General features: G+C 35.2%; 1 protein-coding gene across 1 annotated transcript in view; it reads right to left on the bottom strand.

The window, feature by feature from the left end:
• The window catches only part of ADAM32 (ADAM metallopeptidase domain 32), a gene marked incomplete at its 3' end in the record, with an annotated part of 166323 nt that overhangs the window by 69748 nt on the left and 83532 nt on the right, over window positions 1–13043 (bottom strand). The window contains exons 13-14 of the mRNA XM_082680384.1: window positions 7704–7796; window positions 5864–6062 (exon numbers count right to left, since the gene is read on the bottom strand). Coding sequence (XP_082536510.1) covers window positions 5864–6062; window positions 7704–7796 — 292 coding nt within the window. The remainder of the gene's footprint in view (window positions 1–5863; window positions 6063–7703; window positions 7797–13043) is intronic.

The raw sequence follows: 13043 nt of genomic DNA, 5'->3' as shown, positions 1-13043 counted from the left end.
CTGAAACTCTTCCAAAAAATTGCATAGGAAGGAACACTGCCAAGCTCATTGTACGAGGCCACTATCATCCTGATACCAAAACCAGACAAAGATATCACAAAAAAAGAAAATTACAGACCCATATAACTGATGAACATAGACACAAAAATCCTCAACAAAATACTAGCAAACAGAATCCAACAACACATTAAAAGGATCATACACCATGATCAAGTGGAATTTACCCTAAGGATGAAAGGATTTTTCAATATCCGCAAATCAATCAATGTGATACACCACATCAACAAATTGAAGAATAAAAACCATATGATCATCTCAATAGATGCAGAAAGAACTTTTGACAAAATTCAACAGTGATTTATGATAAAAAAAAAAAATACTCCAGAATATGGGGAGAGAGAGGACCTACCTCAACATAATAAAGACCATATATGACAAACCCACAGCAAACGTCATCCTCCATGGTGAAAAGCAGAAAGCATTTCCTCTAAGATCAGGAACAAGTCAAGGATGTCCACTCTCGCCACTTTTATTCCACATAGTTTTGGAAGTCCTAGCCACAGCAATCAGAGAAGAAAAAGAAATAAAAGGAACACAACTTGGAAAAGAAGTAAAACTCTCACTGTTTGCAGATGACATGATAGTATACATAGAAAACCCTAAAGATGTTACCAGAAAATTACTAGAGCTCATCAATGAATTAGGTAAAGTTGCAGGATACAAAATTAATATAAAGAAATCTGTTGCACACCTATACACTAACAACGAAAGATCAGAAAGAGAAATCAAGGAAACAATCCCATTTACTATTGCATCAAAAAGAACAAATTGCCTAGGTATAAACCTACCTAAGGAGGCAAGAGACCTGTACTCCAAAAACTATAAGATACTGATGAAAGAAATAGAATACGACACAAACAGATGGAGAGATATACCATGTTCTTGGATTGGAAGAATCAATATTGTGAAAATGACTATACTACCCAAAGCAAGCTACAGGTTCAATGCAATCCCTATCAAATTGCCGATGGCATTTTTCACAGAATTAGAACAAAACATTTTACAATTTGTATGGAAACAGGAAAGACCCTGAATGGCCAAAGCAATCTTGAGAAAGAAAAACAAAGCTGGAGGAATCAGGCTCCCTGACTTCAGACTATACTACAAAGCTACAGTCATCAAAACAGTGTGGTACTGGTACAAGAACAGATATATAGATCAATAGAACAGGATAGAAAGTCCAGAAATAAATCCACACACTTATGTTCACCTAATCTACAACAAACGAGGCAAGAATATACAGTGGAGAAAAGACAGTCTCTTCAATAAGTGGTGCTGAGAAAGCTGGACAGCTACATGTAAAAGAATGAAATTAGAACACACCCAAACACCATACACAAAAATAAACTCAAAATGTATTAAAGACCTAAACGTAAGGCCGGATACTATAAAACTTTTGAGAAAAACACAGGGAGAACACTCTCTGACATAAATCGCAGAAAGATCTTTTTCAATCCACCTCCTAGAGTAATGGAAATAAAAACAAAAATAAACAAATGGGACCTAATTAAACTTAAAAGCTTTTGCACAGCAAAGGAAATGGTAAACAAAAGTAAAAGACAACCCTCAGAATGGGAGAAAATATTTGCAAATGAAGCCACCAACAAGGGATTAATCTCTAAAATATACAAACAGCTCAGGCAGCTCAATATCAGAAAAAAAAAAAAAACCAATCAAAAAATGGGTGGAAGATCTAAATAGACATTTCTCCAAAGAAGACATACAGATGGTTAAAAAGCACATGAAAAGATGCTCAATATCAGTAATTATTATAGATATACAAATCAAAACTACAATGAGGTATCACCACACACAGGTCAAAATGGCCATCATCAAAAATCTACAAACAATAAGTGCTGGAGAGGGTCTGGAGAAAAGGGAACCCTCCTACACTGTTGGTGGGAATGAAAACTGGTACAGCCACTACGGAGAACAGTATGGAGGTTCCTTAAAAAACTGAAAATAGAGCTACCATATGATCCAGCAATACCAGTCCTGGGCATATATCTGGAGAAAACCATAATTCAAAAAGATACATGCACCCCAATGTTCACTGCAGCATACTATTCACAATAGCCAATAGCCAGGACATGGAAGCAACCTAAATGTCCATCAACAGAGGAATGGATAAAGAAGATGTGGCACATATATACAATGGAATATTACTCAGCCATAAAAAAGAACAAAATAATGTCATTTCCAGCAACAAAGATGGACCTAGAGATTGTCATACTGAGTGAAGTGGGTCAGACACAGAAAGACAAATGTCATATGATATCACTTATATATGGAAGAGGTTACAAATGAATTTATCTACAAAACAGAAATAGAGTTACAGATGTAGAAAATAAACTTATGGTTTCCAGGGGGTAAGGGGCAGGGGAGGGATAAACTGGAAGATTGGAACAGACATATACACACTACTATATATAAAGTAGATAACTAATAAGGACCTACTGAATAGCACAAGGAACTCTACTCCATACTCTGTAATAGCACATATGGGAAAAGAATCTAAAAAAGAGTAGATATACATATACGTATAACAGATTCACTCTACAGTACACGTGAAACTAACAGAATGCTGTAAATCAACTACACTCCAATAAAAATTTTTGAAAAGTTTAAATAAATAAAAATAAAAGTTAAATCAAAACCTCAGAGAAAAACAGGAAAATATGTGGATGACTTTGGAGTAGGCAAATACTTCTTAGAAAAACTATAGAAAAAATTTGATGAACTAAACTTCCTCAAAATTAAAGTTTTCTTATCAAAAATCACCATTAAAAATGTACATGGGAAACTGCATATTGGGAAAAAATACAATACTTATATCTTAAAATGCATTTGAATATAGAACGTATAAATTACACATATAAATAATAAAAAGGCAAAAATCCAATTAAAAATGGGCAAAGATGTGAACGAACACTACAAACGGAAAATATATATATTCCATATATCATATATGTAGTCAATAAGCAGCAAATAATGTGCTCAACATCTTTGATATCAATCATGATAGAAATGCAAATTAAAGCCAGAATCAACTACCATTTTACATTTACATTTACATTTACATTTTACTAAAATTAAAAAGACTCACAACATCAAATGTCACCAAGAACATGGAGCAACTGAAGTTCTCATGTTGCTGGTAGAGATAAGAAGTAGTATAATGTCTTTAGAAAACAGTGAGCAGGTTTCTCATAAAATTAAGCATACAGCTACTCTTAAGACAGCAGTTCCACTCCAAAATCTTTACTCAGGAGAAACAGAAACATATATTTACAAAAAGACTTATATATGAAGCCTCATAACACCTCTATTCATAAAAGAAAAGAAACCTAGAAACAATCCAAGTGTCCATAAATATGAGAATGTAAAAACTATCTGTAGAATACTCATATGATGAAATACTTCATTTATATGAAGTTCAAGAACAGGTAAAATTAACATATGATAATAGGAAAGATAACCATTATTGCCTTAAAGGAACTAACTGAAAAGAGATAGAAAAGAACTTACTGAGCTGATGAAAATTTTCTACTCTTTAATTGAAGTGAGGATTACATCAAAATATACACTTCAGATCTATGAAGTTCACTTTACATAATTATATCCCAATTTTTAAAAGTTCGTGGTTAATGCTGCTAGTAGAAATATGATATCTGAAAGGTAAATCCATATCCACGTTATGTCTCTATTCCAATGAGAGGAAACTGCTGCCCTTTATATGTTGGGAGAGATCTAACGTCATCAAGTTGGCACAGTGGCTGGCCAGTCTGTCACAGCATTGTGCTATATCAGAATCTGAATTTTGGCCCATTGCTGTTGACTTAGCCCATGGTTGTTAACCAAGCAACAAAAGTAATCAGATCATCTTGCTGAGGGAAATTCTATTTTTGAACCCACACATGGTCTCCATCCCTGCAGCCATAAACTCTTTGTACGTGGATTCGCTATGAAAGTACTAGGGTACCTGGGAAAAAATGCTAGCATTCACAGGACAGATAATGTTATTTATCTGATTATACATAGCCTCCTCTATGTGGCATGCCCTGTGTTGAACTTTACATGCAACACAAAATCTTCACATTCCCTGCTTTACCTGACAGGCACAACCACATACACCTTCTCTAGAACTTCTTGTTATTAATTTTTTAATATTATTTTTTTCAAGTCCTAATTAATTGCACATGATTAGTCACTGTCAAATATCAATACTGCCTCTGAATTTCTCTCTTTCGGACAAAGTAGGAAACCACATACACTGCTAGGATTCTACACAATAAGAGAATTTTCCTACATCATTTTTCAAAAACACCTCTGAGAGAGGTTATAATTATGCGGAGGGAATCCACTTCCAAATGGTGTCAAATACAGAGCAGACTCATCTGTACCAGGCCTTAATTTTTTCTTCCTCCAGCAACTAGTTATAGTAAACTTCCCATAAAGCCATAGAAATGCATTAAGACTCTCAGATTATTCAATAGAGGGGTTCTCAAACTAATATTTGACAAGAATTAGCCAAGTTGCTAAGACAGTAGATCTTAAATGTTCTCACCATGAAAAAGAAATGGTAATTATGTGACGTAACGGATGTTTAGCTAACACTATGGAGGTAATGATCCTGAAATATATAAAAGTACCAAATCAATACGCTGTACAACTAAAACTTACACAATGTTATATGCCAATTGTATCTCAATAAAGCAGGTGGTTGAGGAGACTTAAACTTACCTGAAACTACAAATCTACTAGAAGAAAACATAGGGAGAAAGCTCTTGGAAACTAAACTGGACAAAAATAGATAAGTGGGACTGCATAAAACTAAAAAACTTCTCAGCAAAGGAAACAATCAACAAAGCAAAAATGAAACCTACAGAATGGGAGAAAATATTAGTAAACCATATATCTGATAAGGGATTAATCTCCAAAATATATGTTACTCATACAGCTCAATAAAAAAGACAAATAATGAGATCTAAATATAGCACAGGAGGGGCTTCCCTGGTGGTGCAGTGGTTGAGAGTCCGCCTGCCGATGCACGGGACACAGGTTCGTGCCCCGGTCCGGGAAGATCCCACGTGCCGCGGAGCGGCTAGGCCTGTGAGCCATGGCCGCTGAGCCTGCGCGTCCGGAGCCTGTGCTCCGCAACGGGAGAGGCCACAGCGGTGAGAGGCCTGCGTACCGCAAATAAATAAATAAATAAATAAATAAATAAATAAATAAATAAATAAAAATAAAAATAGCACAGGACCTAAATGGACATTTCTTGAAATAAAAGACATACAAATGACCATCAGATACGTGAAAAGGAGCTCAACATCACTAATCATCAGGGAAATGAAAATCAAAACCACAACTCACAGCTTTTAGGATAGCTGTTATCAAAAAGAAAAAGATAATAAGTATTAACAAGGATGTGGAGAAAAGGAAACTTTTATATACTGTTGGTGGGAATGAAAATTGGTACAGCCATTATGGAAAACAGTAGACAGCCTTCTCAAAAATTTAAATGCACTACCTTATGATCCAGTAAGCCTATTCCTGGGTATACATATGCAATGAGTATGTTAAGTAGATGACTGTGGCAATTACTTCACAACGTATATGTATATCAAAACATTACGTTGTACACCTTAAACATATTTTTCTCATTTATACCTTAATAAGCTCAAAAAACTAAAAATAGAGAGTTAAACAGAATAAAGAATTTAAATATATATAATTGTCCATTGTCTTGGTAATGTTAATAAAAATACTGAGCACCAACTACACAGATGTTACAATACAATACCTTTTCCATATATGCTCTCACAACGTGCATCAAGATCTTGGCAGCCTCCATCAAAACAAAAAGCTTTTCCTCCTTTACATTTGTGTCCATTGTGTATAGTTATATCAGCCGGACAGCTTCCTGAGCTTCCATTACAAACCTCAGGAACATCACATTCAGGATGCGCAATGGGCCTACATACAGCACCTGCTTGCATAAGCTAATAGAAATTAAAACATAAAAATTAAAGCATTATATATAAGGTTGTTGTGTTCATCAATATTTATTTTTAAATTGCTCTAATTCTATTTATAGTTTGATGATGTACTTATTCATTAATGTCTCTATCTTCTTGTTATAAAGCCTTATGATAATCATATTGAAAAAAATTGAATGTTATCAACCAAAACAGGAGATAAGACATATGTACAAGGAAAAGGATAACACAAATATGATATAATGAGAGCCCAAGTTTTGTTTGTGCTTTGGTAGAAGGGAGAAAAAGTAGCTTTTAGCTTGGGATAATTATTCCTTTGGGGCAAAAATTATGAAATTTAGATAATTTCCAAATAAAATATACTTATTCAAACCATAGTTTTTAAGTATGCAATATCTGTAATTCTATGAAAATGTGAAACCTAAATAACTGAGAATGAACAGTGGGAAACCAAAGAGTGATTAAAAGAGGCAGGTCAACTACTGAAGTCTCAGAAAAGAAGGAACCCAATTGTAATTTTTCTCCTGAATTATCCTATGGTTAATTAACACTTTCATGTATACTATTCTGAAATTTTATATAAAGAATCTTAACTGGGCATTTATCTCATACTTCTTAATTGATGACTTCCAGTTCACACTAAAAAGATTATGGAGGTAAGAATTAACCACGATAAGATTCTAGGAGAAAAATAACATAAAACCACATCAGTCAAAGGATAGTGAAGAACACAGAACAGTGGCAGATTGTTCAATAGAGGGGTTCTCATGTGACGAATCTGTCACACATATGTTGGAAGAGCTGAAAAGTAAAACAGGGGACAGGAATCAACATCTTCACCATATAAGCTAAAATGTGACATTTAAGTCAAATGATCTTTGTATAACAAATTCATAGTTTAAATTTTGTGCTAACACGTAGCATTTGGAAAGTGTTACATCTAGTGAGTTTCATTATTTATGCATTTATGGAAAATTGCTGTATCTTTCAGTTACATACTTACAGATACCCATTACAACCTAAAATATAACTTTTATTCACAAAAATATAAATATTGGGGGCTTCCCTGGTGGTGCAGTGGTTGAGAGTCCACCTGCCGATGCAGGGGACATGGGTTCGTGTCCCATTCCGGGAAGATCCCACATGCCGCGGAGCGGCTAGGCCCGTGAGCCATGGCCGCTGGGCCTGCGCGTCCGGAGCCTGTGCTCCGCAACGGGAGAGGCCACAACAGTGAGAGGCCCGTGTACCATTAAAAAAAAAAAAAAAAAAAAAAGGATAAAATAAATGAAAACAGTCCCTTTTAGTGGTGATCTTCTGTATCAAAAAATTCTGTAATAGCTCTCAGTCAAGACTTAAAAACAGTAGGACATTTTAAAAATAGAATAAAGGAATTCTGTTGAACTAGAGTAAAAGAAAAAAAGACTTAAAAACAATAGCATCATTAGGGAGAATAATGGCATTATAAGGAGGCCTCAACATCCAACTATAACTCATAAAATCAGAAACATCATGCTGATTTAGTATTTTTTTCTTTACATGAAAGGTCATTTACTTTGACTTAACAGCTAAGTGTCTATGTATTCTAAAGTATCCAAGACATAATTCATTATATACTTAGAAGATAGTAATAAACTAAAATCTTACTTGACAGTTGTTGCAGCATGAGCCTCTATCACACTGTGTATTTGGTTTCAGCACACAAGTTCGAGGATTACAACAGCTATCAGGTCCACATTGCTATAAATGAGTGGAAGGCACAAGTAAAAATACATCATGGAAGTAATATAAACTTTGTCAGGAGCTGTGCTTATTTTTTTATTTGCGGGGTAAAAATACGCATGCTGTCAACATTTACAGATTTTTGCATCTCTAAACAATTACAATACTAAGGTGCCATTTTTACTTCAGGTCACAACAGAGTAACTGGTACCTTACTAATTCTTATTCAACTAGAAAACTGGGCAAAACATATAAAACAACTTTTTAAAGAAACTGAATAATAGAACAGAGTGTAGAATGGTAGTTACCAGTGCCTGAAAGGTGAGAGGAAAGGGGAGACACTGATCAAAGGGTACAAACTTTCAGGGCTTCCCTGGTGGCGCAGTGGTTGAGAGTCCACCTGCCGATGCAGGGGATGAGGGTTCGTGCCCCGGTCCGGGAAGATCCCACGTGCCGCGGAGCGGCTGGGCCCATAAGCCATGGCCGCTGAGCCTGTGCGTCCGGAGCCTGTGCTCCACAATGGGAGAGGCCACAACAGTGAGAGGCCCGCGTACCGCCAAAAAAAAAAAAAAAAAAGGGTACAAACTTTCATTTATGAGATGAGTTATTTCTCAGGATCTAATGTACAGCTTGATGACTACAGTTAACAATACTGTATTGCATACTTGAAATTTGCTAAGAAGTAGAAGTATTTTCACCAAACCAAAAAATGATAACTGTGTGAGATGATGTATATGTAAACTGGTTTGATGCAGGAATCATCTCACAATGTGTACATATACGAAAACATCACATTGTATACCTGTACACCTTAAATATATGCAGTTTTTGTTAATCATACCTCAGTAAAGCTGGGGGAAAAAAGGGTGGGTAGAGTTTAGACCCACTGCAAAGTTAGAGAGAACAGTCCCCAAGACTGTCCTCATTTCTTTCACCAATCTCAAGTTCAGTGGATTCCCAAAACCACCCTCAGGTTTTATAAAATTTACTGGAAGAACTCACAGAACTCACTGAAAGCTGTTATACTCACAGTTATGGTTTATTATATGGAAACGATACAAATTAAAATCAGTCAAGAGAAAAAGCACTGAGGACAGAATCCAGGAGTAGCATTAAACATGGAGCTTCTACTGCTTTTATGCCATGGAATCGCAGCCATATTACTCTCCCAGCACTGATATGTGATGCTTCCTAACTCATTCTATGAGGTCAGTATTAGCCTAATATCAAGCCCAGACAAAGTAACATTACATATCAATAAATCTGTAGACCTCATCAATAAATCTACAGATCAATCAATCAATAAATAGATCTCATAAACATAGATGCAAAAATCCTCAACAAAAAATTAGGAAATTGAATCCAACAATGTGCAAAAATAATTATATACTACAACCAAATGGGATTTATCACAAGTATGCAAGGCTGGTTTATTATGCAAGCATCCATTAATATAATCCATCATACTGACAGGCTGAAGAATAAAAATCAGTGACCATAAAAATTGCTGTAGAAAAAGCACTTGACGAAATCCAAACGCACTTATACAAAATGTTAGCAAACTAGGAATAGAGAGAACTTCTTCAATTTGGTAACATCTAGAAAAAAATCTGTGGCTAATATCACAGTTATGGTGAGAAACTATAAGCTTTCCTCCTAAAAAAGAAACAAGGCAAGGATGCCCCCTCTCACCACTCCCTTCAGCATCTTACTGGAAGTCCTAGCTAATGCAATAAGACTAGAAAATGAAGTGAAAATATACAGGTGGGAAAGAAACAAAAACTATTTTTATCCATAGATTACATGACTGCCTATGTAAAGAAAATACCAAATAATTAGCCAAAGAACAATAACAGTAAAAGCCTCCTGTGACTAATAAACAATTATAGCAAGGTTGCTGGAAATTGTTTTCCTTTATACCAACAATGAAAAATAAAAATTTGAAATAAAAAACACAATACCATTTGCATTAGCACCAAAACAATGAAGTACTTGGGGATAGTCCTAACAAAATTTTACAGGATCAATATGAGAAAAACTACAAAACTTGATGAAGAAAATCAGAGAAGGTATAAATAAATGGAGAGATAGTCCATGTTCATGGATAGGAAGATTAAATATTGTTAAAATGTCAGTTCCTCACAACTTGATGTAGAGATTCAGTGCAATTACAATAAAAAAAACCCAGCAATTATTTTGTGGACATAGTCAAACTGATTCTAAAGTTTATATGGAAAGGCAAAAGACTCAGAGTAGACAACCTAATGCTGAGGAAGAGAAGGAAGAAGAAAAAGAAGAGGCAGAAGAGGAAGAGGAGGAGGAAGAGGAGGAGGAAAATTGAAGGACCAAAAATACCCAGCTTCAAAACTTAATAAAAACTATAATAGTGGCAGTGTAGTATGCACAAAAGAATAGACAACGAGCTTAGAACAAAATGGAGACCCCAGAAACAGAACTACATAGAGATAACAAAACCTTTGTTAATGGAGTAAATGCAACTCAATGGAGAATTATCAATAAATGGTGTTGGAACAACTTGGGCATTCACAAGGAAAATAATGACTCTAGACACTGACCCTACACCTTTCTCACACACACACAAAAAAATAATAACTCAAATGGGTCATAAGCCTAAAACTAAAATCCAAACTACAAAACTTCTAGGGGCTTAGATTTACAGGGGTAAATCTCCTCTTAAGTGCTCTTCCACAATAAATAAATAGGAATAATACCAATATTAAACAAATTCTTTCAGAAAGCAGGGGTAAGGGAGCACGTTCCAACTCATTTTATGAGTCCAGAATTACCCTGACACCAAAACCAGAAGAAAAGATTGCAAGAAAAGATAAAACTACAGACAATTCCCTTGTTAAAATAAGTGCCATAATCCTGAACAAAACATTGGCAAATTTTAAATTTATATATATACATATAAATTTATATATATTAAATAACCCAAGTGAGGCTAATTTCAGGACTGCATGATGGCTGGGTTAGCACTCAAAAACCAATGAATGAAACGTATCATATTAATAATAGAATAAGTGCTTCCCTGGTGGCGCAGTGGTTGAGAGTCCGCCTGCCGATGCACGGGACACGGATTCATGCCCCGGTCTGGGAAGATCCCACATGCCGCGGAGAGGCTGGGCCCGTGAGCCACAGCCGCTGAGCCTGCACATCTGGAGCCTGTGCTCCACAATGGGAGAGGCCACAACAGTGAGAGGCCCACGTACCACACACACACAAAAATAATAATAATAATAGAATAAAAACAGAAAATTCATATGATCAGCTCAATAGACACAGAAATACTTGGCAATATTCAACATTAATTCTTCATTAAGAATTCTCAGCTAAGATTATACTTAATGGAGAGAAACTGAAAGCATTTCCCCTAAGATCAAGAACACGGCAATAACGTCCTCTCTCAATATGCCTATTCAGTTTAGTACTGGAAGACCTAGCTAGAGCAACTGGTCAAGACAAAAAAAAAATTAAAGTCATCCAAATAAAAAGAGAAGAAGTAAAACTGTGGTTATTTGCTAATGATATGATCCTACATACAGAAAATCTCAAAGAACCAGTCAAAAAACTTTGAATTAACCAATGATTTCAGTAAAGTGGCAAGATACGAAATCAACATACAGAAATCAATCACATTCCTTTACATTAATAATGAAGCGTCTGACAGAGAAATTAAAAAAAAAAACCATCCCATTCACAATAGCATGAAAAACAATAAAATATTTAGGAATAATTTTAACCAAGAAAGCGAAAGATCTGCATAATGAAAACCACAAAACTCTGCTGAAGGAAATCAAAGAAGACATGAAGAAATGGAAAGATACCCCATGTTCATGGATTGGAAGAATTAATATTGTTAAAATGGCTATAGTACCCAAAGCCACCTACAGATTCAACATAATCCCTGTAAAAATGCCAAAGGTATTTCTCACAGTAATAGAGAAAACAATCCTAAAATCTGTGTGGATACTCAAGACTCCAAATTGTGATTCTGAGAAGAAAAAAAAAAAACAAAACAAAACTGGGGGTATCATGCTTCTGACAAAGCCATAGTAATAAAAACTAAGTGTGTGTGAAAGCACAAAAGATCCCCAACAGTCAAATCAATTTTGAGAAAGAAGAACAAAGCTGAAAGTATCATACTCCTTGATTTCAAATTACAGCTGGTCCTCCATATCTGTGGGTGCTCAATCCATGCATTCGACCAACCTTAGATCGAACATATTCAGAAAAAAATCCAGAAAGTTCCAAAAAGCAAAACTTAAATTTGCTGCATTCTGGCAACTATTTACATAGCATTTACATTTTATTTACAACTATTTACATATCATTTACATTGTATTAGGTATTATAAGTAACCTAGAGATGATTTAAAGTATATGGGAGTATGTGGGTAGGTTATATGGCATTTTATAAAAGGGATTTGAACATCCATGGATTTTGGTATACCTTAAGGGTCCTAGAACCAATCCCCTGTAGATATCAAGGGATGACTGTTTCCTACAAAGCTACAGTAATCAAAACAGTATATTTTGTTTCCTACAAAGCCACAATAAGCAAAACAGGATGGTACTAGCACAAAAACAGACTCACAGATCAATGGACCAGAACTGAGAGTACAAAAGTAAACCCATACATACGCAGACAATAAACTTACAATGAGGGAACAAAGAATATACAATAGAGAAAGGAGAGTCTCTTCAACAACTGCTGTTGGGAAAGCTGTACAGTCACATGCAAAAGAAAGAAACTAGACCAATACCTTACACCATACACAAAAATGAACACAAAATGGATTAATCTGAATATAAAACATGAATCCATAAAATTCCTAGAAGAAAAAATAGGCAATAATCTCACTGATATCAGTCTCAGTAAGGTTTTTGTGGAATCCACTCCAAAGGCAAGAGAAACAAAAGCAAAATAAACAAACGGGACTACATCAAGCTAAAATTCTTCTTCACAGCAAAGAAAACCATCTCAAAATGAAAAAGCAACTTACTGAATGAAAATATATTTGCAAATCATATAACTGATAAGGGCTTAATATCCAAAATACATAAAGAGCTTATACAACTCAATAACAAAGTAATAACAACCTGACTAAAAACCGGGCACAGAAACTGAACAGACATTTTTCCAAAGAAAACATATAGATGGCCAACAGGCACATGAAAAGATAATCAACATAACTAATTATTAGGGAAATGCAAATCAAACAACAATGAGATATCACCTCAC

The sequence above is a fragment of the Grampus griseus genome (assembly GCF_964374135.1).
Source record: "Grampus griseus genome assembly, chromosome: 21".
NCBI lineage: Eukaryota > Metazoa > Chordata > Mammalia > Artiodactyla > Delphinidae > Grampus > Grampus griseus.
The sequence above is the reverse complement of the archived record's forward strand: the minus strand, read 5'-3'. Positions and strand labels throughout refer to the sequence as shown.